This window comes from Carcharhinus amblyrhynchos, chromosome 24 (genome assembly GCF_965287045.1).
Source record: "Carcharhinus amblyrhynchos chromosome 24, sCarAmb.v2.hapA, whole genome shotgun sequence".
In the NCBI taxonomy this organism is placed as follows: domain Eukaryota; kingdom Metazoa; phylum Chordata; class Chondrichthyes; order Carcharhiniformes; family Carcharhinidae; genus Carcharhinus; species Carcharhinus amblyrhynchos.
In genome coordinates this window covers 34,634,236-34,660,027 of record NC_137347.1, presented here as the reverse complement: position 1 = coordinate 34,660,027, position 25,792 = coordinate 34,634,236, and the positions used below count along the sequence as shown (strand labels likewise).

At 45.0% G+C, this 25,792-nt stretch overlaps 1 protein-coding gene across 2 annotated transcripts in view; it reads left to right on the top strand.

Annotated features, from left to right (window-relative positions):
• pacrg (PARK2 co-regulated) overlaps window positions 1–25,792 on the top strand; it is a 280,072-nt gene that overhangs the window by 58,326 nt on the left and 195,954 nt on the right. For both annotated transcript variants that reach the window (XM_080211245.1, XM_080211247.1), the window contains exon 2: window positions 15,479–15,613. In XM_080211245.1, the coding sequence (XP_080067371.1) occupies window positions 15,479–15,613 (135 nt within the window). The remainder of the gene's footprint in view (window positions 1–15,478; window positions 15,614–25,792) is intronic.

Sequence of the window (25,792 nt, the reverse complement as noted above, 5' to 3'; positions counted from 1 at the left end):
TTCCCCCTGAGTGTCAGGGGGACTAGCTAGGGTAAATGCATGCGGTTATGGGAATAGGGCCTGTGGTTGGTGCAAATTCGATGGGCCGAACAACCTCTTTTTGTACTGTAGGATTCCATGATAAGATTCTATAGCCATGGAATTACAGAATCCTGACCGTGCAGACGGAGGCCATTTGGCCTCTTGAGTCTGCACTAACTACAATCCCACTGAAGCCCTGTCTCCATAACCCCACTTATTTACCCAGCTAATCCCCCTGGCGTGGAGAAGCTGGCGTTGGACTGGGCTAGACACAGTCAGAAGTCTCTCAACACCAGGTTAAGGTCCAACAGGTTTATCTGGAATCACGAGCTTTCGGAGCGCTGCTCCTTCATCACTCACCTGATAAAGGAACAGCACTCCGAAAGCCTGTGTTCCCAAATAAACCTGTTGGGCTTTAACCTGGTGTTGTGAGACTCCTGACTGAATCACCCTGACACAAAGGGACAATTTAGCATGGCCAATCAACCTAACCTGCACACCTTTGGACTGTGGGAGGAAACCCACGCAGACACGGGGAGAACGTGCGGACTCCGCACGGACAGTGACCCAAGCCGGGAATCAAACCTGGATCCCTGGTGCTGAGAGGCAGCAGTGCTAACCACTGTGCTACTGTGCTACCCTCGAGTCCACAAGGCCTCCCCTACACAATCATCGTGAAGGTGGCATTGAGAGTTGAGGGGTTTTGTGGTGAGCTGCACAAGATGGTGACATTGTATTATGTCACTGACACAGAGCACTGGGATCTTACCGGGTGGGAAGATCGCACTGCAAATTGGCACGAGGAACCAGAGCACTGCACTGAGCTGTTGCTAAAGGGAGAATTACGGCACAGGGTTACCTGAAACAAGAGCGTGACAATTCTCCGAGAGAACCGGAGCAATCACTCCAACCCGAAAGGACCCCATTAAAATTAATAGTATTCTTATAAGTTCCTGGACTGAGATGCAAAGGGAAAATGAAGAGTACTTTAATGCCATCATGAATATAAAATGAATAATGAGTACAGAAAATGATTCAAAATGAGTGTGAATCTACCTGGGGGCTTCAGCAAAGTCATTATTTTCACATGAATTATCTGAATACGGCACAATGATTACGAAGATAAGCAGCAACCTGTTAGACCACAGTCTCAACCTCCAACACCATCAGAATGCGGCCCATTCCCTGCTCTGATATGCCACTGCATTGTGGGTACATTGAAACAAAGCTTACATTACCTGTCTTCAGGTTTTGAGTCATGCAATTAATTTAATAGTGGTAGAAGTAACAGTGACCGTAAAATTAAACTGCTTTAGTAGCTCGGTCTATTAATTCAGTCAGGCTGCACGGTGGCACAGTGGTTAGCACTGCTGCCCCCCAGCGCCAGGGAACCCGGGTTCGATTCCAGCCTCGAGTGACTTTCTGTATGGGGTTTACACATTCTCCCCATGCCTGTATGAGTTTCCTCCAGGTGCTCGAGTTTCCTCCCACAGTCCAATGATGTGTAGGTTAGGTGGATTGACCATGGTAAATTTGTTGGGTTACGGGGGTAGGGTGGAAGAGAGTCTGGGTAAGACCCTCTATCAGAGTCAGTGCAGACCGGGTGGGGAATGGTCTCCTTCTGTGATCTTTAACCAATACTCAATGAGTGCGTACACAGAACATGCTTGGTACTTATCGACTTTGTTTTTTTTAAGTTTATTTATTAGTATCGCAAGTAGGCCTCCATTAACACCGCAATGAAGTTACTGTGAAAACCCCCTAGTCACCACAGCCCATTGCCTGTTCGGGTACACTGAGGGAGAATTAAGCACAGCCAACGTACCTAACCAGCACGTCTTTTGGACTGTGGGAAGAATCCGGAGCACTCGGAGGAAACCCACGCAGACACGGGGAGAACATGCAGACTCTGCACAGACAGTGACCCAAGCTGGGAATCGAACCGGGTACCTGGCGCTGTGAGGCAGCAGTGCTAATCACTGTGCCACCGTGTTGCTCACGCAGGGGTTACAGGCCTCATGTTGGATCAGTTTGTTGCAAATTCACCTCTGTTTGGAGGTTGTGGATGAAGCAGCAGGATAAAAGCTGATACAGAGGCAGAACACACAGCATTTGCAACAGCGCTGCCTTCACAGACAAAACATCACGCTGAGACTCTATCTCATCAGGGGAATATTTTAAAAAATCCCCTGGTGCTATTTGAAAAAAACAATTTATTTAGAATTATTTATTGGTGTCACAAGCAGGCTTACATTCCCACTGCAATGAAGTTACAATGAAAATCCTCTAGTAGCCACAGCCCCGCTGCCTGTTTGGGTACACTGAGGGAGAATTTAGTATAGCCAATGCACCCAACCAGCCCGTCTTTCAGAGGGAGGAAACCGGAGCACCCGGTGGAAACCCACGCAGACATGGGGAGAATGTGCAAACTGCACACAGACAATAACCCAAGCTGGGAATCAAACCTGGGACCCTGGTGCTTTGAGGCAGTGCTGCTTGCCACTGTGCCAGGGACTTATTCCAGCTTTCCCCTCCCCCAGCTGACAAAGCAAACTATCGAACGTTTCTATTACTTTATAATTAGATTTTCCGTTCCAATACTGACAGTAAATTGTGGGGTGTGCTGTAAAAACAGGAGTACTTTTCCACACATGGCAAACTATATTAATCTGCTACAACCAGATGCGGCCATGTGACCTGGTCTGTCTCTCGAAAGCTATCTGATCTACCTGTTGTTAGCAAATGTATCAGAGACAAGTTCTTCATTGGAATGAGCTGCCATTAATTAGGGGGTCATTGTTTCCACATTAGATTGGCAGTTGTCGAATCTCCCTGAAGGTCCGAAAAATCTTCAGGTAATGACTCCCTTTTTCTTCATTTCATGTCTCTCAGATCTGTCACAAGGTCCACAATATCTGCTGCATGCACGAGCTCGTGCTTAGACTGGGCAAGTCCTTCAGTGATATTACAGTGGGTCTAGGAGGAAAAATTGGCCTTGGAAGGTGCACAATGCAAATGCACTGGAACAAGGTCAGGTTTTAAAAGATTAAATTACAAAGAAAGGTTGCGCACACGTGTCTCACCTTCCCCGGAGTCCACACAGCTGAGGAGTAATCTAATTGAGGTGTTTAAAATGATAAATAGATCCAACGGTGTAAACAAACTGAAAAGCCCTTCCCTCTGACAGGGAAATCGAGAACAAGAGGACATTAAAACAGGAGCTCAATCACTAGGAGGGAGTCAGGAAGTAACTCAGTAATAAACCAACATCTACCAACATCGTAAAGCATCCCAAGGCACATCACAAGTGTGTTATAGAACAATAATAGGAAAAGAATGGTGCCAGAGTGTGAGGCAACTTCTTGAGAGCTGTTCCCAGTATACCCTCTAATTTCATCTTTTATTCCTGTTCGGTACTTTTAAAACTGAATTCACGTTTTTTAAATTGTTTAATAATGCTCCACTGAATTCTCTTAGAGATATGGGGAGGCGATGGCCTGGTGGTATTATTAATCCAGCAACTCAGCTAATGTTCTGAGGACCCGGGTTTGAATCTGGCCACACCAGATGGTGGAATTTGAAAACAATAAAAAAAATCTGGAATTAAGAATCTACTGATGACCCTGAAACCATTGTCGGAAAAACCCATCTGGTTCGCTAATGTCTTTTAGGGAAGGAAATCAGCCGACTTTACCTGGTCTGGCCTACATGTGACAGCTTTTGGAGCGCTGCCCCTTCATCAGGTGAGTGGGAGTTCTGTTCACAAACAGGGCATATAAAGACACAAACTCAATTTACAAAATAATGGTTGGAATGCGAGTCTTTACAGGTAATCAAGTCTGAAAGGTACAGACAATGTGAGTGGAGAGAGGGTTAAGCACAGGTTAAAGAGATGTGTCTCCTGACAGGACAGTTAGTGAGATTTTGCAAGCCCAGGTAAGTCATGGGAATTACAGATAGTGTGACATGAACCCAAGATCCCGGTTGAGGTCGTCCTCATGTGCGTGGAACTTGGCTATCAGCTTCTGCTCAGCGACTCTGCGTTGTGTGTGGTGAAGGTCACCTTGGAGAACGGCACAACCTCAAACAGGCCATTGTCCGCAGCAAACAATCCAGCCTTCAGAAGAACAATGATCACGACACCACACAATCCTGCCACAGCAACTTCTACAAGATATGCCAGATCATCGACACGGATGTCATCATCTCACATGAGAACACCATCCACCAGTACACAGTGCATACTCTTGCACTTGGCCAACATTGCCTACCTGATATGTTGCAGGAAAGGATGTCCCAAGGCTTGGTATATTGAGGAGACCATGCAGATGCTATGACAATGGATGAATGAACATCGCTCCTCAATCACTAGGCAAGAGTGTTCTCTTCCTGTTGGGGAACACTTCAGCGGTCATGGGTATTCAGCCTCTGATCTTTGGGTAAGCATTCTCCAAGGAGGTCTTCACGACTCACGACAGCGCAGAGTTGCTGAGCAGAGACTGATAGCCAAGTTCTGCACACATGAGGATGGCCTCAACTGGGATCTTGGGTTCATGTCGCACTATCTGTAATCCCCATGACTTGCCTGGCCTTGCAAAATCTTACTAACTGTCCTGTCTGGAGACACATCTGTTTAACCTGTGCTTAACCCTGTCTCCACTCACGTTGTCTGTACCTTTAAGACTTGATTACCTGTAAAGACTCGCATTCCAACCATTATTTTGTAAATTGAGTTTGCGTCTTTATCTGCCCTGTTTGTGAACAGAACTCCCACTCACCTGACGAAGGAGCAGTGCTCTGAAAGCTTGTGGCTTGTGCTACCAAATAAACCTGTTGGACTTCAACCTGGTGTTGTGAGACTTCATACTGTGCTTACCCCAGGCCAATGCCGGCATCTCCACATCATGGCTATATGTGGCTCCAGAACCGCAGCAATGTGGTGACTCTCAATTACCCTCCAAAGGCAACTAGGAATGGGCAATAAATGCTGGCCAGCCAGCGACGCCCATGTCCACAAATTAATATTAAATAAAATTTGGTCAGCATGTATTAAGATGACCTTTCTCTTCACTTTACCTGTAACTATATTCTGCACTCTATCCTTTTCCTTTACCTCTATGAACTCTATGAATGGTATGCTTTGTCTGTATAGCGCAAGAAACAATACTTATCACTGTATTCCAATACATGTGACAATAATAAATCAAACCAAATCAAATATTTGACACTCAGCCATAAATGAAAGGTGAAGGCAGTTGACTAAAAGTTGGGCCAAGTTAAGTTTTGGCAAGCATTTTATACCTGGGAAGTCAAAGGTTATGGAGGATAGACAGGAAAATAGAGTTAGGGTCACGATCAGGTCAACCTTTATTTTATCAAGTGGGGGAGCAGGCTCAAGGGGACAAACAGCCGACAGCTGCCCCTAACTTGTATGGTTATTATATATATTTTAATAAAGGAGAGAGAGGTGGAGAGAGGATAGAGAGAGAATTCCAGAACTGGGGCCAGGCAGCTAAATGTACGGCTGCCAATGGGGATAATGAAAATTGCAGATAGCAGCATGAGCAGAATTGCAGCAGTGCAGAGATCCCCCCACACACAGCGTGGTGGCAATCTAGAGGTCTCTCCCCTGAGATGTTGTGAATGCTGGGTCAAAGAAAAGTTTCAAGGCAGAGATCAATAGATATTCTGTTCAGTGTGTTCGTCAGGGAGCAAGAGCTAATGTTGTAAATTATATTTTGTTTAATTGCTGCGCTGGTTCTATTATTCTGGCAAAGAACACAATGCTGTAGATTGATAAAAGTATCAGTTGGTTATATGGAGAGGAGATTTTGGCCTTAATTGTTGGTACATTAGTAACACAGACCTCTGTGTCACCCCTGTTCTGCTATGCAGAATTCAGATAAAGGTCTTTCCTTTGATGTACTGTGAAGGCAAGAACTTTCATATTGTCCCTTTGTTCGGGGGGGTGGCGCGGTGGCACAGTGGTTAGCACTGCTGCTTCACAGTGCCAGGAACCCTGGTTTGATTCTGGTCTTGGGTGACTGTGTGGAGTCTGCACACTCTCTCCATGTCTGCATGGCTTTCCTTCAGGTGCCCCGGTTTCCTCCCACACTCCAAAGATATGTGGGTTAGGTTGATTGGCCATGCTAAATTGCTCCTTTGTGTCAGGGGTAAATTAGCAGGGTAAATACTTGGGGAATATGGCCCGGGTGGGATTGTTGTCAGTGCAGACTCGATGGGCCGAATGACCTCCTTCTGCACTGTAGGGATTCTATGATTCTTTCTTTGCTGTTGTGGTAGGGTTCCAAGGATTGAGACAGCATTGTCCAGCTACTTGTAGAATCTAGCTGTAAAAGAAGCATAGCCTAAGAATTGGAGCTAGACCTTCCAGGACTGAAATTATATACTTCTGCAAAAGGCTGAATTCAATGCAGGGGGTTTCGCCTGCGGGTTGGAAAGCCAGCGAGAGCCCCGCATCGCCTCAGCTTGCCATTATTAAGTGCTTATAACTGGGCAGTAACAGAGCTTCCTAAGGATCAAGGGTATTGAAGGTGGGAATCTGCTCCCCCTCCCTGAGAGTTGGTGCCAGTTGGAGCTCAGCAGCAGTGTATTGGTTGGCAGCTCCATTGGGAGGCGGTGGCTGGTGCAGGTAATGCACCCACTTGACACCCAGGATCACTGAGGGACCCAGGCCAGAGGTGATTGTTGGAGACAGCAGGGTGACCAACCATCACTGATTTTCCACCATTATGCTATAAATTGGTTTTTCGGCCTGTGTCAAGCGCTCCCAAGTTGTGGTTTGTACTGGATTTCGTCCACCCTGGCATGTGTCAGCCGGGACAAGTTGATGGTTAGTGAATAGGGCTGTCCAGTGGATGCTCCCCCAACTCCCACCATCTTTCCAGCACACACCCTACATACCCCCACCCCCCTACACCCCCCTCCCACACTTTTGCAGCAGCCCTCTCATCCTGCCCCATGGGCTTCACTTACAATCCCCCTACTCCATCCCATAGTCTCACCAACAATATCCCCCAAGATGAATTAATTACCTTATTCCTCCAAAGTTGCTCACCCTGGGCAGGAGGGGTTGCTCGACATGGGGGGAGGGTCACAGGGGAGTGGATGGGGGACAGTAAGGGCGAGCAGGAGTTGACTTAGAGTGACCCCCCTCACCCCCATTGCAAGGTCCCTTGATTGGGAACTGAGTGTCTGACAATGAGGTACCCTTCTTGGAAGCCTGCAAGCAAACCTTTTGGTTTTCAGGCTTTCTACACAATATTTCCCACTTTCCACCACATCAAAACCCACCACACCCCTCCCACCTTGGTTAATGCCAGCAGTGCCAGGATTGCCCACTTAAGGGCCTCAATTATCAGTGGGTAGGAAAGCCATCCAGGAGCCAGAATTAATCAGATGAGAGGCAGGAAGATGGTGGGGTCCACATCGGCAACCTTCCTGTCTGACTAAGTGTACATCTGCCGCCAAACTCCCCTTGACAGAGGGCATTAAATTCCACCCAGAGGGTTTTTTTATTTCATTCATGGGACATGGGTGCCGCTGGCTGGGCCCAGAATTTATTGCCCATCCCTAGTTGCCCTTGAGAAGGTGGCAGTGAGCTGCCTCATGAACCGCTGCAGTCCATGTTCTATGGGTTGACCCACAATGCCAACTATGAAGGAACGGCAATATATTTCCAAGTCAGGATGGTGAGTGGCTTGGAGGGGAACTTACAGAAGCTTGGAACTCTTCTGGGCAGTGTTAGGTATTTGTTTGCCAAGGGTGCAGGTGAGCCATGGTATCGAAGGGCCAAATAGGCTTGAGGGGAAGAATGGCCTCTTCCTGTTCCGATTTTCCTCTGCCCGTTCTCAGTATGTGAGTGCAGTTTGCTAGGCCACTATTGTCATGTCTGATCCTGCCCTCATCCAACAGCTAGCAGAACTCTGGTCAGCAATCAATAGCGCAAACACAAGCTGATTTTTGTGACACTGGTTTTAAAGAAAGGTCCAGCAGAGTTTACACTTAGAAATAAATATTAGGTTGGGTTTCTGATGAAGCTTTATTTTGCCTTTATTTTACCTGATATCTCATGTTCATCGGCTGTTGGATGTGTGAATTTAGGAATTAAAAAGATCAACCCATTTCACTCGACTAGCTGCATGGAAAGCAATGAGAATGGGTTTGAGTGATGGCCTATTTAATTAAGAGAGTGAATAATGATTCTAAGGCTGCTCCAATCCACGAGTGAATTGAACTGGTGAATTAGATGTAAAATAAATGCTCTGTGGACAAATTTAGACCAGAACAGTTCATTTTCCTTGGTTGTGTTCGGCAGAGTGACACAGTGGTTAGCACTGCTGCCTCCCAGCACCAGGGACCCAGGTTCAATTCTGGCCTCAGGTCACTGTCTATACGGAATTTGTACATTCTCCCCGTGTCTGTGTGGGTTTCCTCCGGATGCTCTGGTTTCTTCCCACAGTCCAAAGATGTGCGGATTTGGTTGATTGACCATGCTAAATTGACCCTTGTGTCAGGGGGATTAGCCCAGGGTAAATATGTGAGCTAATGGGAATAGGGCCTGGGTTGGTGCAGACTCGGTGGGTCGAATGGTCTTTTTCTGCACTGTACAGGTTCTAAGATTCTATTTTCCCGTTTCCTCCCACAGTCCAAAGATGTGCGGTTTTGGTTGATCGGTCATGCTAAATTGACCCTAGTTTCGGTGAGGGGGATTAGCAATTAAGTATGTGAGGTTATAGGGATAGGGTGGATTGTTGTGGGTGCAGGCTCGATGGGCTGAGTGGCCTCTTCCTATATTTTAAGGATTCTATGATTCTGTTGTGATTCTTGCTAACTTGGTCCAATATGGGTTTCGTCTCTGTGTTAGACATCAGAAACTGGTGGGTGGACATTACACCCTCTCTGGAGCCTTCACTGTCCATTTCACACTGCTTAAAGTGGAAAGGCTGACTCAATCTCTTTTGAAAGTAAAGTCTGAAAAGGTGACAATATATTTGAGTTAATATATAAACATCTGGAGACAGCTGACAAACAGAGGGAATCATTCAAACCATGCAAGGACACGGACAGAGTGAGGAGATTGTCAACTCAATCTGCGCGGTATTATCATTCCCCGCCACTTCCAAATCATAGAATTGTAACAGTGCAAAAGGAGGCCATTTGGCCCATCTTGTCTGCACCAACTTTCCGAATGATCCATTCACCAAGCGCCGCTCTCCCGTCTTCTCCCTGTACCCCTTCCTTTTCAGATAACAATCAAATTCCCTTTTGAATGCTTCGAGTGAACCAATGCCCACCACACTCCCAGCCAGCGCGTTCTAGGTCCTAACCATTGGCTGCCTGGACTTCTTTTGCGATCAGTGGAGGTATCCATTTCTTGTATGGGGTGACCCCTCTCCCCTTCAGAAAGCAGTCCAGCTCTCCTTTAAGAGAATTCGTTGAATTCAGTGCTCAAAGTGAAAGCTGGCCAACTGTGCCTGTTCTTAATACTCTGCCGAATCTGGAGCAGCAGAGATTTTTATTGTTTCAAAAAAAAAGCTTAATTTTTGTTTTGGGAATGTGGTATAATAGCAAGTCACGTTCATGTAAATCACCATGTACGGCTGATAACACCTTAGTTTTACACAATTCTTTTAAATAGTCACATGTTCCAGTCATCATTTTCAGAGGATAGATTTGTATAGCGTTGGCCTTTCTTTAATATTTTAGCTGGGGTGACCAGGCTCTGGACTCTTGTATAATTTATGGAGCTCTTTAAAATTCTTTTTTCAAATAGACTCCCAAGCACTGAACCCATTTGGAAGCCAATCTCAGGCGAATTGTGCACACTCAGCAGTGCCACGCTCACTGTGGCTGTTACTCCATTTGTAATTAGAATTTATCCCTCTCAGCAAGTTCTCATGTGGAATCAGTACGTCCACCAGCTTGGGCTGCGGGGCTGGCAGTGGAGGTTTCACAGATACGATCGCCCTCCCCTCCCCGATGAGCTGCGATAGGATTCTGGAGACTGTTATTCAGTCAGTCTTGCATATCTGGTTTGAAAGAGGTGAAGAGGCCGGAAGAATGGCTCATTCTTCGATTATTCAGAATAATGCCGCAGATTCATCAGGGAGAGGACGACCTCGTGGTATTATCGGTAGGCTACTAATCCAGAAACTCAGCTAATATTCTGGGGACCCAGGTTCGAACCCCTGTCACGGCAGATGGTGGAATTTGAATTCAATTAAAAAAAACCTGGAATTAAGAACCCACTGATGACAATGAAATCATTGCAGATCATTGGAAAAACCCATCTGGTTCACTAATATCCTTTAGGGAAGGAAATCTGCCATCCTTAGCCAGCCTGGTCTACATGTGACTCCAGGTTGACTCTCAACTGCCCTCAGGCAACTAGGGATGGGCAATAAATTCTGGCCAGCCAGCGATGCCCATGTCCCACAAATGAATTGAATTAAAATTGAATGATTGTATGAACTCCACTTACAACACAAAGATTGATGTAGTTACTGGCCAATTGATGGAGTCACTTGATTGGGAATGGCACTCAGTGCCATAGCTCTTTCTAAGAGCCCACATTAGCTCTATGGGCCAAATGGCTTCCTTCAATTGTATTGTTCTATGCTGCTAATTTTTCAAAAGTTAACTCTTTAGCTATTTTCCATGTTGACATATTTGTCCTCGGCCTGCTGCACTGTTCCAGTGAAGCTCCATTTGAAGTTGAGGAACAGAACCTTACCTCCTGATGAGGCACCTCACAGTCTCCCAAGTTCAGCACTGAGCCTAACAGTTTCAGATTGTAAAATCTGTCCTCACCAGTTTATTTCTTGTTCTTTGCATGTTTTGGATTTTCTCTTATTCTTGTTTTCAGACAGAGGCATAGAATCATAGAATCCCTACAATGCAGAAGAAGGCCATTCAGCCCATTGAGTCTGCACCAACTTTCCAACAGAACATCTTACCCAGTCCCAATCCCCGTAACCCCACGTTTTTACCTGGCTAATCCCCTTAATTTACACATTTTATGGCACTAAGGAGCAATTTAGCATGGCCAACCCACCTAATCCACACATCTTTGGAGTAGGGAGGAAACCGGAACACCCAGAGGAAATCCACGCAGACATGGAGAGGACTTGCAAACTGTAACCTGAGGCCAGCATTGAACCTGGCTCCCTGGCACTGTGAGGCAGCAGCACAAACCACTGTGCGATCATGCCACCAAGGAGATGTTTTATTTCTTTGTTTCCTTGCCCCCATTGCCTTCCCCTTTGACTATGTAAGACTATCTCCTCCATCATTCAAATCTCTCCTGTCTTCCCAGACCAAGATGTGGGTATGCCGGCGTTGGACTGGCGTAAACACAGTAAAAAGTCTGACAACACCAGGTTTTAATCCAACCGATTTATTTGATATATAAATCGGTTGGATTAAAACCTGGTGTTGTCAGACTTTTTCCCAGACCAACACAGATCCTCTCTTCGTCCTTCTACCATTCTTCAAATTCTTATTGTATCTTTAACTTTTCCAAGTTCTGATGATGGGTCATCGACCCTGAAACATAAACTCCATTTCTGTCTCTCCATAGATGCTGCCTGACCCATTCAGAATTGTCACTGTTTTCTGCTAATTTTTCAGATTTCCAGAAACTGCAACATTCAGCTTGTTGATAAGCTGCTATCATGGACCCTGGCCATGTTTTTAAAGCTACACTGTCATCACTAGATGTAGTTAGGATATTGATACCAATATTCTACAGGGAAAAGCATGCTTATGTAAATAAAATTTAATTTTGTGTAATATACAGATTGTGCAATGCACTAAAGGTATCATCTCCATTAACACTCCTATTTCATACACCTCAAAATAGCCCCCAGGACACAATTCAAATTTGGAAGGGCAAAATAATTCATTTTACTGAAAATTTCTCAAAGTCCAAGTAGATGTGAGCATTCATTAGAAATCCTGTATTTATAGGGGCGGCATGGTGGCTAGCACTGCTGCCTCACAGCGCTAGGGACCTGGGTTTGACTCCTGGCTTGGGTCACTGTCTGTGTGGAGTCTGCATGTTCTCCCCATGTCTGCATGGGTTTCCTCCGGGTGCTCCAGTTTCCTCCCATAGTCCAAAGACGTGCTGGTTAGATGCATGGACTCGAACAGGTGCCAGAGTGTGATGATTTCAGGAATTTCACAGTAACTCAATTGCAGTGACGAATAAATAAAGTTAAAACTTAATAAACTTAAGTACAGTTAGCACTCTGACATGTAGCTGCTTTGTGTGTGTGATGTTCATGTGCTAGGAACTGACATCTGCTTCAGGCCAGTCTAAAACCAGGTTGGTTCTTCATGAAGTAACAAGTGAAACTGCCAAAATATCTCTATTCTCTACAGATATAGCTTTAGAGCTATGGGTGTTCATCTGACGGTAAAGATTACTTCAGTTGCTAGCAATAAAAGAAGTAGCTTCACAAAGTAAAGAAAAAGATTTAATAAAGAAAACTTCATTACACCAACACTCAGGCCACCCCCCAAAGTGACACAAAACTCCCCACAATCCCCAGCTGCTTTTATACTGGGTTAGATAGTCAGCTGACCACCTCATCATTTTGTCATTGGTCACATTGTCTTCCGGGTCAGCTGGTCAGCTGACCCTCCCAGCATGGATGGCATGATTACATTATAACTGATTCCAGTGTTACCACTGGTTACATTATAACAATGGGGGAATCAGGATATTGAGTATGATGATCAGCCGTGATCAGAATGAATGGTGTAGCAGATTTGAAGGGCTGAATGGCCTTCTCTTGGTCCTATTGTCCGTGTTTCTAAACATTCAGCATGTCCAGTGGTATGTGTCGCAAAAGAGAGAGAGTTGAAGTTTCAGAGGGGGGACCTTTCTTTGGCCCTGTTCTGAAAGGTATTTGAACTAAAACGTTATTAACTCTGTTTTTTCTCTCTCTGGACAGATGCTCCCTGACCTGCTGAGTATTTCCACCATTTTCTCTTATTTCAGGTTTCCATCGTCTGTAGTATTTTTGCTTCTGTTTTTCAGTCCATAATGAAACTGCTTGTGTCAATATACCTAGTCACCACCTCCCTTTGGAAACGTAGTGAGTCTCTTCCAGAGCAGTGATTTGATTTGATTTATTATTGTCACATGTATTAGTATACAGTGAAAAGTATTGTTTCTTGTGTGCTGTACAGCCAAACGATATTGTACGTAGAAAAGGAAAGGAGAGAGTGCAGAATGTAGTGTTACAGTCATAGCTAGAGTGTAGAGACTTAGTGCAAGGTAGGTCCATTCAAAAATCTGATGGTAGCAGGGAAGTAGCTGTTCCTGAGTCGGTTGGTACGTGTCCTCAGACTTTTGTATCTTTTTCCCGAGGGAAGAAGTTGGAAGAGTGTATGTCCGGGGCGTGTGCGGTCCTTGATTATGCTGGCTGAACAATAGAACAAAGAAAATTACAGCACAGGAACAGGCCCTTCAGCTTTCCAAGCCTGCACTGACCATGCTGCCTGACTTAACTAAAACTTCCTTCCCTTCCGGGGACCATATCCCTCTATTCCCATCCTATTCATGAACTTGTCAAGACGCCGCTTAAAAGTGACTACCATATCCGCTTCCACTACCTCCCCTGGCAATGTGTTCCAGGCACCCAATACTCTCTGTGTAAAAAAAAATCTGCCTCATACATCTCCTTTAAATCTGTGCTCCCTAGTAATTGTCTCTTCCACCCTGGGAAAAAGCTTCTGACTATCCACTCTGACCATGTCTCTCATAATTTTGTAGACTCCTATCAGGTCTCTCCCCAGCTTCCATCGCTCCAGTGAGAACAAACCAACCACTCCTCAAAGTTAATGCCCTCCATACCAGGCAACATCCTGGTAATTCTTTTCTGTACCCTCTCCAAAGCTTTGACATCCTTCTGGTAGTGTGGTGACCAGAATTGAACACTATATTCCAAGTGTGGCCTCACTAAGGTTTTATAAAGCTGCCACATGACTTGCCAATTTTTAAACTCAGTACCCCAGCCGACGAAGGCAAGCATGCCGTATGCCTTCGTGACTAACTTTACCTGTGTTGCCACTTTCAGTGACCCATGTATCTATATACCCAGATCCTTTTGCTTACCAATACTCTTAAGGGTTCTACCATTTACTGTATATTTCCTATCTGTATTAGACCTTCCAAAATGCATTAACTCACATTTGTTTGGATTAAATTCCATCTGTCATCTCTCTGCCCAAGTCTCCAACTGACTTATATCCTGTTGTATCCTCTGATGGTCCTCATCACTGTCCACAAATCCACCAACCTTTGTGTCATCCGCAAACTTACTAATCAACCCAGTTACATTTTCCTTCAAATCATTTATATATATTACAAACAGCAAAGGTCTCAGCACTGATCCCTGAAGAACACCACTTGTCACAGCCCTCCAAACAGAAATGCTACCCTCTGTCTTCTTTGACTGAGCCTGTTTTGTACCCACCTTGGCAGCTCACCTCTGATCCCCATGTGACTTCTCCTTCTGCACCAGTCTGCCATGAGAGACCTTGTCACAGGTCCCTCATGGCATCTTTCTCTGATGTGGATGTGCCGGCATTGGACTGGGGTAAACACAGTAAAAAGTCTGACAACACCAGGTTTTAGTCCAACCGATTTATTTGATAGTAAACTCACAAGCTTTCGAGGTTTCCCTCTTCGTCAGGTGAATGGAGAACTCTCCATTCACCTGATGAAGAGGGAAACCTCGAAAGCTTGTGAGTTTACTATCAAATAAATCGGTTGGACTAAAACCTGGTGTTATCAGACTTTTTACTATCTTTCTCTGAGGCAGCGGAAAGTGTAGACACAGTCAGTGGCTGGGAGGCTGGTTTGCCTGTTGGATTGGGCTACATTCTCAACCTTATGTAGTTCCTTGCGGTCTTGGGACTGAGCAGGGGCCATACCAAGCAACACTTCAACCAGAAAGAATGCTTTCTACAGTGCCTTATAAAATGAAGTCAATGAAGACAGTTCCAGTATGAAAGTACTTTTTTTTTGTAAAATGTTTTCAATCATTTTTTAACGATAATTTGTTAGCCACAAGTAAGGCTTACATTAACATTGCAATGAAGTTACCATGGAATTCCCCGAGTCACCACAATCCGGTGTCTATTCAGGTCAATGCACCTAACCAGCATGTCTTTCGGACTTTGGGAGGAAACCAGAGCATCTGGAGGAAACCCACTCAGACACGGGGAGAACGTGCAAACTCCACACAGCCAGTGACCCAAGCTGGGAATCGAACCCGGGTCCCTGGCACTGAGAAGCAGCAGTGCTAACCACTGTGCCACCGTGCCGCCCCGTCATTGTGACGTCATTGAAAGGTGCTATATGAATGCTAGATTTTGTTTTGGACCACCAGGAAAGTCACACTTGCTCTTGTCCCTTTGCTAGGTGGTTGGACCTCAAGCGGCGGGTGCATTCAAGGAGAGGCACATCAAACCAACGGCGTTCCGAAAGTTTTACGAAAGGGGTGACTTCCCTGTTGCTATGGAGCACGATGCGAAGGGGAACCGGATCATCTGGAAGGTTTGACCCATATATTAACTCGTGCACAACTCTTCCTGCCAGAAGCCAGTTTGGCTTATCAATCATTTTATTCATTGAGTCATAGAGATATGCAGCACAGAAACAGGCCCTTTGGCCCAATTCATCCATGCCGGAAGTATTTGAGTAAATGGTACTGCAAACACACCCATGAGGCAGCTTCGCCCCATTCTAATGATTCAATAAGGTGCTTCAGGAGGTGACAGGGTCAGAAATGCTTTCCGGGGAAAAAAAAGGAAGCCTTTATAACTCAGCAATCTATTTCCATTTTTATGAGGATTTGCAAGACTCAGCTGTTCCAGCCAGTCTACCCCTGATACATGTCAGCCTGGGCTCATTGTCATAACATCATCCTGCATTGCAGGCCACATCTTTTGAGTGCAACCTTTAATTAGCTAAATAGCTGGGTCATAATTGTGTACCGTCTGTAATCAAGTGTGGAATGTAGATTAAGCTCGGACCGATATTACAACTCTTCACTTCCTATGCCGGCTTGCTAATGTAATCAATGACAGTCACGTCCCTGTCACTGACTGACCTCCAATCTGAAATCATTGCGGCTCCTCCGTTTTCCCTTGTGAAAGGTTAATTGGTTTAGAAATGAATCGATTAGTTCCAGTCTCTAATGCTGTTATTCAGCTTTTGCAAAAAAAAAATCCAGTAGGACAGAAATCCCTTTTATTAATCCAATTCAGTTTATTTTCTCTCAACAATTTATATCTGAGTGTCATGGCAGGGGACAGCGATGGCGCATTCTTAAACTGATTAGGAAATTAGAGATTTCATTATAGGGGAAAGCTTTTAGAGAGAACGGGCTGCATCCACGTTGCGGAATGCTCACAAAGTCACACAGCAATAAATCTTAAAGAGGACAGTGTGGGGTGTTTTTATTCTATGAAAGCAGGAATGAAGGATAGCTGTATTTTTTCCAGATTTTTCATAAAATAGATAAAGTTGATGCATTCAGATTTGAGTAATTGTCTTTCAGAACATCAATATTTATAATCCATTCCACTAATCTTGCATACACACTATATAATTAAATAGGATAAGTAATGACAGTAACAACTTATATTCATAGAATCCCCACGGTACAGAAGGAGGCCATTTGGTCCATTGAGTCTGCACCGACCACAATCCCACCCAGGCCCTATTCCTGTGACCCCACATATTTACCCTTCTAGTCCCCCTGATACTCAGGCTAATTCAACATGGCCAATCAACCTAACCCGCACATCTTTGGACTGTGGGAGAAAACCGGAGCACCCAGAGGAAACCCACAGACACAACGAGAGCGAACTCCACACAGACAGAGGCTGGAATTGAACCCGGCTCCCTGACGCTGTGAGGCAACGGTGCTAACCACTGTGCCACTAGTAGTAGTGCCTTTTGACATGATACAGTGGCACACTGGTTAGCACTTCTGTCTCACAGCGCTAAGGACCCGGGGTCAATTCCACCCTTGGGTCACTGTCTGTATGGAGTTTGCACATTCTCCCTGTGTCTGCGTGGGTTTCCTCTGACTGCTCCGATTTCCTCCCACATTCCAATGATGTGTGGGTTAGGTGGATTGGCCATGGTATATTGCCCTTTAGCGTCAGAGGAACCAGGAGGTAAATATATGGTTAAATAGTTATCTATCTACTCCCGGACCACAAGAGATTACAACACTAGTAAGCAAACTCCCCACTGAAAAATCCCCTACCAATTCAGCTTCCTGCAGTGTTTAACTGGAAGAGCAATTCTGTCCCTTTGTCACAATACCTCAGCTACTCTGCATTCCAATACCAGAATGCTTAATCAATAGCTGATTCAATAAAATCCCAATTACTCTCATCTTCCAGAAACCATCTACAAATTACAAAGCATACAGAATTCGTTCAGAAGGGGTATACTATAGTCGATAAAATAGAGTCTGAAAATAATGAAAAGATTTCTTTTGCTCCAAATGGAAAGACTGTTTGAGTTCCATAGGTTAGGAAGCACCAGGTGACACAACCAAGTGATGCAATAAGGTTGGACGTTGATTTGATTTGATTTATTATTGTCTCATGTATTGGGACACAGTGAAAAGTATTGTTTCTTGCGTGCTATACAGACAAAGCATACCGTTCATAGCGAAGGAAAGGGAAGGGTGCAGAATGTAGTGTTATAGTCATAGCTAGGGTGCAGAGAAAGATCAACTTAGTGCAAGGTAGGTCTGCATCCATGTGGTGAGCTATAGAACAGGTTGTCAGGGTGTGCAGTAAGTGCTCTAAGCATTCACAGAGCAGCTCTGTGTAGCTATATACAGAGCTTAGGTTAATGATGGGGGGGCATGTCTTGTCATGTCATCTTTGTGAACTTGTTTGATCATCTTCAAGGTTCGGAGAGGAAATTTAGAAGAGTGTTTTTGTTGCCTGTCCCAGGTGATTGTATAGCTGCTTTCTTGTGCCTGTGCATGTCCGTGTATAGCTGGTATTTGTGTCGCTGTGTGCTATTATTGAGAAAACTGCTTTCATTGTGGCAACATCTGTCAGAAGCACAATAAAATTCCCTTTCTACTCCTGCACCACAAGAGATTACAGGTCAGTACAGAATAGACTGAAAGGGCCAATGGTCCTATTCGGCTTTTCTCTTTCATATATCTTCATACCTGGAAAACATTGAATCCACATCATCACATATTCACCCAACTCCTTTCCCAAGTTGCCAATTTACCCTGAATCGAGTTTGTTCCCTGCAAGATTCTTTTGCACCATCTTATGGAGGAAAGGTTTTCACACAGTGGCACTCTGGTTAGCACTGCTTCCTCACGGCAGCCGGGGACCTGGGTTCGATTCCTGGCTTTGGGCCGCTGTCTGTGTGGAGTCTGCACATTCTCCCCGTGTCTGCGTGGGTTTCCTCTGGATGCTCCAGTTTCCTTCCACAGTCCAAAGATGTGCGGGTTAGGTTGATTGGCCATGCTAAAAAAAAATTGCCCTTAGTGTTCCGAAATGTGTAGATTAGAGAGGTTAGCGGGTAAATATGTAGGGATATGGAGGTAGGGCGTGGGTGGGATTGTGGTTGGTGCAGACTCGATGGGTTGAATGGCCTCTTTCTGTACTATAGGGTTTCTATGATTTCTAATTGTGATGAGGATCGGCTAATTAGTAATGCTACTGATGGCTACCTTGCTTGGAAACTTCTTGCAATCGTGTACATATTCAGTCGATCTTGAAAGTTAGCTTGCCAAGACAGCCTTCCCTATGACTGGCACAATAGTCCTAATTAAGGACAACTCAACACTTGATAAGACAGAATTAGAGACCAGCCATTTTTAACTCACCAATTAACAAGCTACTGAGCTTGTTAACAAGCCCCTTGAACACAATGGTTTGTTACCTGTTGTATTTTATGGGTGGGTGGGAAAATGTTTGGAAGTGTTTTATTGCAGGTATGACAAGACAAAGTAAAAGTAAAGTTTATTTATGAGTGTCACAAGTAGGCGTACATTAACACTGTGATGACGTTACTGTGAAAATCCCTGGTGGTACAGTGGTTAGCATTGCTGCCTCACAGTCCTGATTGGACTTGGACCCTCCTTCGCAGCACTGATTGGTCATCTTCCCACTGGGCGGCTGCCATTATTTGGCCATCCAACAGTGGATTCAATGATCTGTGACAGTCTTGGGTGACTGTCTGTGTGGAGTGGGAACACCAAAAATGTAATGTTGATTTTTGGGGCAGTACGGTGGCACTGTGGTTAGCATTACTAGCTCACAGTGCCAGGGACCTGGTTTGGATTCCTGGCCTTGGGTCACTGTCTGCGTGGAGTTTGCACGTTCTCTCCGTGTCTGCGTGGGTTTCCTCTGGGTGCCCCAGTTTCCTCCTACGGTCCAAGCAATGCGCAGGTTAGGGTGCATTGGCCATGCTAAATTCTCCCTTAGTGCACCCAAACAGGCACTGGAGTGTGGCAACTAGCGGATTTTCAGTGATTTAACTTCAGTGTTAATGTAAGCCTACTGGTGACAGCATAAATGTATTAGTCGCTAGCCAGCCAGTACTAATTGCCCATACCTAGTTGCCCTTGAACTGACAGTCTCGCTCAGCCCATTTCATTGCTGTTGCTTTGGAGTCATATGTAGGCCAGGCCGGGTAAGAACTGCAGATTTCCTTCCCTAAAGGTTGAAGCAGATGGGTTTTTCTGACAATCGGCAATGGTTTCAAGGTCGTCAGTAGATTCTTCATTCCAGATATTTTTTATTGAATTCAAATTTCACCTTCTGTTGTGGCGGGAATTGAACCTGGTCCTCAGAGCGTGAGCTGAGTTTCTGGATTAATAGTCTAGCAATAATACCACTAGGCATCACCTCCTATATCAGCATGGTTGAAAGTAGCAGATTCAGCTGGCGAAGGTGTCTGTATGATTTTTAAGTTCATTTTTGTTTATATTTTGGAGACTGCCACAAACAGGGAGTTGGGGGGGGGGGAGGTGGTGGTGGGGTGTGGTGGGGGTGCAGGGGAGTCTTTAAATTTGTCATCGTGACCAATATGCTGCTCAGAGCAAAATCCCCTCTACCGCCTGACGTACCAGCCTAGAGTCCTGATTGGACTCGGAGTCTCCTTGGCAGCACTGATTGGCCACCTTCTTGCTGGGCAGCTGCCTCTAATTGGCTATCCAAAGCTTGATTCAATGAGTGGGTTTGGGAGCGAGTGAATCGCGCACTTTCCGTTCCCCCTCCCTCGCTCCATCAAAGAATCCAACCCACTCATCCACAGAACCCTCAGTCCTCCCTCAGAGATTATTTGCAGTTGATGTATTTAGGTCTGAACCCAAAATGGCAGCATCATCGTCATTTACTCAATTGGCAATCCATTGTCCTGGGAATAATCCACAGTCCTGGGAATAATCCAGAAACCTGGGATAATCTAGAGATGTGGGAATAATCTAGAGACCTAGGAGAATCCAGAGACTTTGGAATAATTCAGAGGCCCAGGGCAGCACAGTGACTGACTCTACTGCCTCGCAGCGCCAGGGACCCAGGTTCAATTCTGGCCTCAGCCACTGTCGGTGTGGAGTTTGCACGTTCTCCCCGTGTCTGCATGGGTTTCCTCCGGGTGCTCCGGTTTCCTCCCACATTCCAAAGATGTGCGGATTAGGCTGATTGTCCATGCTAAAGTTGCCCCTAGCGTCAGGAGGAATTGCAGGGTAAATGTGTGGGATTACGGGAATGGGGCCTGCATGGTATTGTGGTTGGTACAGACTCGATGGGCTGAATGGCCTCTTTCTGTACTGTAGGGATTCTATTCGAATCCAAACCTGGGTATAATCCAGAGAACACAAATTCAAATGCCAAGTTGCCTGTTTTAAAATTTGTATTACATTAAAAAAAGTCTGAAAATAAAAGAAAGCTGTTGTCAGTAAAAAATATAATAAAACTGCCAGATTGTCCTCACAACCAAATTGGTGCACTGATATTCTCCAGAGAAGGTATTCCCCTATCTTTACTCAGTGTATATGTGCCACTAACCCCACATCAACGTGGTTGATTTTTAGCTGCCCTCTTGAAGTGGCACCAGGACAAAAAGAGATGGGCATTGACGCAGTGAGACCAGAGAAGGTTTGCGTGGATCAGGGACACCTGTTGGGCCGAATGGCCTGTTCCTATGCTGTAAAATTCTGTGACGTACTTTGCAGCAATTGGTCTCTGCTGATGAAATCACAGCGGAAACTGAGGGTGGGGTGAGGGGAGTGGTTTGAAATGCAAAGCCAAAGGAGGACAAACAAATTTACTTGAGTGACCCCAGTGATTCCGGTTAATTTATTTAACTGACACAAAGTAAATGTTAAAAAATGGGCTTTGCGTTGGTACTTCAAGCTGCAAATTGAATACAATGTGCAGCGTAACATTTCCAGAAAGAAGGAATGGTGAACATTTGTCAAAGCAGCTTTTTGGTATCTCGCCATAATATAGTAATTAATTTTCTGCTCCCCAAAAATACCAATTTACATTTTAATACTGGCGGTGGTTCACCGTGATACATCTCCAACCGACCCTAAAAGCTAAATGAACATTGAAGCTGCAGCAAAACTTTATAGCTTTAAAGTTCCAGGAGACAGTGGTTGCGGAGAATGAAATATTGATTTTGCCATTTGATTGTGTGGGGCATATTGTGATCCAGACTAGAGTGATATTGTTCAGTAGCAATGCTCACCTCCCTGATCCTGCACTTGGAGGGATGTATCTCTATCTCCTGTTTCACTGCAATTGTGCTTCTGTGTCACATTGTCTAAATGGGAGCTCTGCTTTTCACTGCCTCCCTTTAGTCAAAACTTCAATTTAAGGCAGAGATGGATAGGTTCTTGGTCAATAAGGAGATCAAGGGTTACGGGGAGAAGGCAGGAGAATGGGGATAAGAATCATATTAGCCATGATAGGATGGTGGAGCAGACTCAATGGGCCAAATGGCTTAATTCTGCTCCTATATCTTATGATTTTATATGGTGGCACAGCAGTTAGCACTGCTGCCTCACAGCGCCAGGGACCTGGGTTTGATTCCCGGCTTGTGTCACAGTCTGTGTGGAGTTTGCACATCCTCCTCGTGTCTGCGTGGGTTTCCTCCGGGTACTCCGGTTTCCTCTGATTGTCCAAAGACCGCTGGTTAGTTGGATTGACCATGCTAAATTCTCCCTCTGTGTAGCTGAATAGGCGCCACAGGAGCTTCATTACTTGTGACTAATAAATAAACTTTAACTTTAATCAGAAAAACATGTTGACCAGGACCTTATGTTTGCGTTCACCAGGATTGCAAATGGTGATGTGGGCGCAAGAGTCAAAAAACAAGAATCTCACTGGCAAGATTTCATTTTCCCCTTAGCATTGCCCCCCCGGCACTGCTCCCAGCACCCTTTTCTCTGCCCCTTAGTACTGCCTCCTAGCACTGCCCCAGAACTGCTCCTGGCACCTTGGCACTGCCCCCTAATTCTGTCCCTTGGCACTGCCCATGGCATCATGGCACTGCCGCAGTACACAACCTGGCACTTCCCTCTGGCACTGCTCCTGGCATCCTTACTTTAAAACTGGCGTCCCAACCTCTGGAGGGCAGTAATTGCCAGCTCAATCAGGATTTGCCCACCAGCGTGATGCCATCAGACATACCTCCAGCATTTTTTTTAACTAAGTGCTGGAAAATATGGAGAGAGAAGCTGGGGGGGCGGGGGGGGCACTGTTATTCTCGCCTGGACCAGTACTTAAAAAAAAATGGAAAATTTAGCCCCTCATCTCTTCATATCCAGAATATTTGAATGCATTGTTTTTTTGGTACAGTGAAATACTTGTGGAGATCTTTGATCTATTTCTGGTCGGTAAGTGACACTGGAGTGATATCATGTAGACAGAATTAACTGGTTATAGGGAACAACATAGTAAAGGATGGAGGAGGGGGGAGAGTGGCAGCACACAACCTCAGGCTGAAAGGACGATCCTTTAAAACAAAGATAAGGAGGAATTTCTTCAGCCAGAAAGTGGTGAATCTGAAACTCTTTGCCGCAGAGGGCTGTGGCAGCCAGGTCGTTGAGTGTCATTAAGACAGAGACAGGTAGGTTCTTGTTTGATAAGGGGATCAGGGGTTATGGGGATGAGAAAAAAAATCAGCCATGGTTGAATGACAGAGCAGACTCGATGGGCTGAGTGGCCTAATTCTGCTCCTATGCCTGATGGTCTTATGACAGGGACAATAAACCTGCTGCAATCAGATGGAAATTGGAGAATCGCATGGGTGATTTTCTGTTGACAATTTACTCAAGCAATGTACATTCTCAGAATGTAATCCCTGAACAACAAGCATACTATTGGGGCAATGAGCTTAAAGGTGAATGTCTTCCTTTGGTGGGGTTGTAAAACCCAATGTAATGACCAGCTGAGCTGACATCAACATCTATGGAAAGTTGGTTAGCTCACTTGGTTGGACTGCTGAGTTGTAACACAGAGTGATGCCAACAGTGTGGGTTCAGTTCCCATACCAGCTTCACAAAACTCCCATCTTCTCAACCTTGTCCCTTGCCTGAGATGTGGTGAACCTCAGGTCAAATCACCACCGGTTAGCTCTCGCCCTGAAAGGGGAGAACTGCCTATGGTTATCTGGGACTATGGTGACTTTTGCTTTATTTTTCACATCTATCCCTAACTTGAAAGAAAAACTATCACAATTCACGTTCCAAAACTCCAGTGTCCTAATGAGCTACCAGAATTTTGAGGAGCAAAAATTTACCTTTCCATACTGAAAAAACTAAATTAGGTTGGTGTTACTTTCCTGCAGCCTTGTTGCTCTATGTGGCAGCAATCCCTCTATTTAGGCTTTTATTCTCTATAGTGTAGAAGAACGAGAAGAGATCTAATTGAGGTATATAAGTAGACACAGAGAGGTCATAGTTTTAAGGATAAGGGGTAGCAAATTTAAGTAGGAAGTCTCACAACACCAGATTAAAGTCCAACAGGTTTATTTGGCAGCACTAGCTTACGGAGTCTCAAGTTCCATTGTTAGGTGAGTGAGGGCTTGTGTTCACAAACAGGGCATATAAAGACACAGGGCATATAAAGATCCCTTTATATGCCCTGTTTGTGAACACAAGCCCTCACTCACCTAACAAAGGAACTTGAGACTCCTCAAGCTAGTGCTGCCAAATAAACCTGTCGAACTTTAATCTGGTGTTGTGAGACTTCTTACTGTGCTCACCCCAGTCCAACGCCGGCATCTCCACATCATAACAGATTTAAAACAGAAGAAATTACTTCTCTCACAGGGTTGTGGATCTGTGGAACTCACTATCCCAGAGTGTGGTGGATGCCAGGACATTGAGTAAATTTAAGGAAGATGTGGTTCAACTTCTAATTAGTGAGAGGCTGAACGGATATGAAGAGCAGGCAAGAAAGTGGAGTGGATGCTGAGGTGGGATTAGCCATGTTAATACTTAATGGCGGAACAATGTCAAGGGACTAAACTGCCTACTCTTGCTCCTATTTCTTATGTTCTAATTTGAGGACATTTGATTATCCACCAATTTTCCATTCTCACTGGGGAACAGGAAGCCCCATTCACTGTGGCAGGTTAGGTGTTTCACTATACCTACATTTTTCGGTTAGTATATTTATGGCGCTGTCAAATTTGTGAAGCGGCAGAATATTTCTCTAGGCCCCCGGTTTCCCCAAGAGTTAACACTGCTGTGTTGGGAGTCCAGACACTCGACACATTAATATATTCTAAAATGGTTTGGTTCAGTTTATTTTCCAAATGTTTGGTCATTCACAAATGAACCTCTCTTGGAGTAGTCACAGGGTGCCAGAACACCAATAATTGAAAGCGAACAGTAATGAGGAAAGCTGTCGTGTTAGCAAACCTTGGTCCTCAAGGCTTTTTAGAAAGAAGCTAATCTGCTTTTGTAATTTGGGGAATGAAATGATAGTGGGACATTAAATTATTTGTGAATGCCACGCTGCAGATGTCAGAAACCCCCACATTTCCGCAAAAATAATTTAAATATAAAAAGAGCGAATCTACAGTTTGCAGACCATCAGAAAATTAATTTGAGCAGCTTTCAAGCAACAGAATGTTAGATTTAGTTTAATATCCTGTCGTGTCTCTTTTCCCCCCAATTTATAGAAACTGCTGTAAGTGAAATTTTAGAATTTACGGGATTGGTCCATACACAACAACTACTTATTTATAAATGTAATGTGTTAAGATCCAAGCTAGAAACTCCAAGGTGCTTTATGAAGAGAGCCTAGACCCTAGCGCCAAAACTCTACCACCTCACCTGCCCCAGAAACGGGACAGCCGTAGTTCCCAGAACGGAAAGCTCCGTTGGTCACAGGTCACAGGTATACAGGTACACAGGTCACTGAAAGTAGCAATGCAGGTGGAGAAGGTAGTCAAGAAGGTGTACGGCATGCTTGCCTTCATCAGCCAGGCTATTGAGTTTAAAAGTCATGTTGCAGCTTTATAGAACCTTAAAGAGGTCGCACTTGGAATATAGTGTTCAATTCTGGTCGCCACACTACCAGAAAGATGTGTAGGCTTTGGAGAGGGTACAGTAAAGATTTACCAGGACGTTGCCTGGAATGGAGGGCATTAGCTATGAGGAGAGGTTGGAAAAACTTGGTTTGTTCTCACCGGAGCAATGGAGGTTGAGAGGCGACCTGA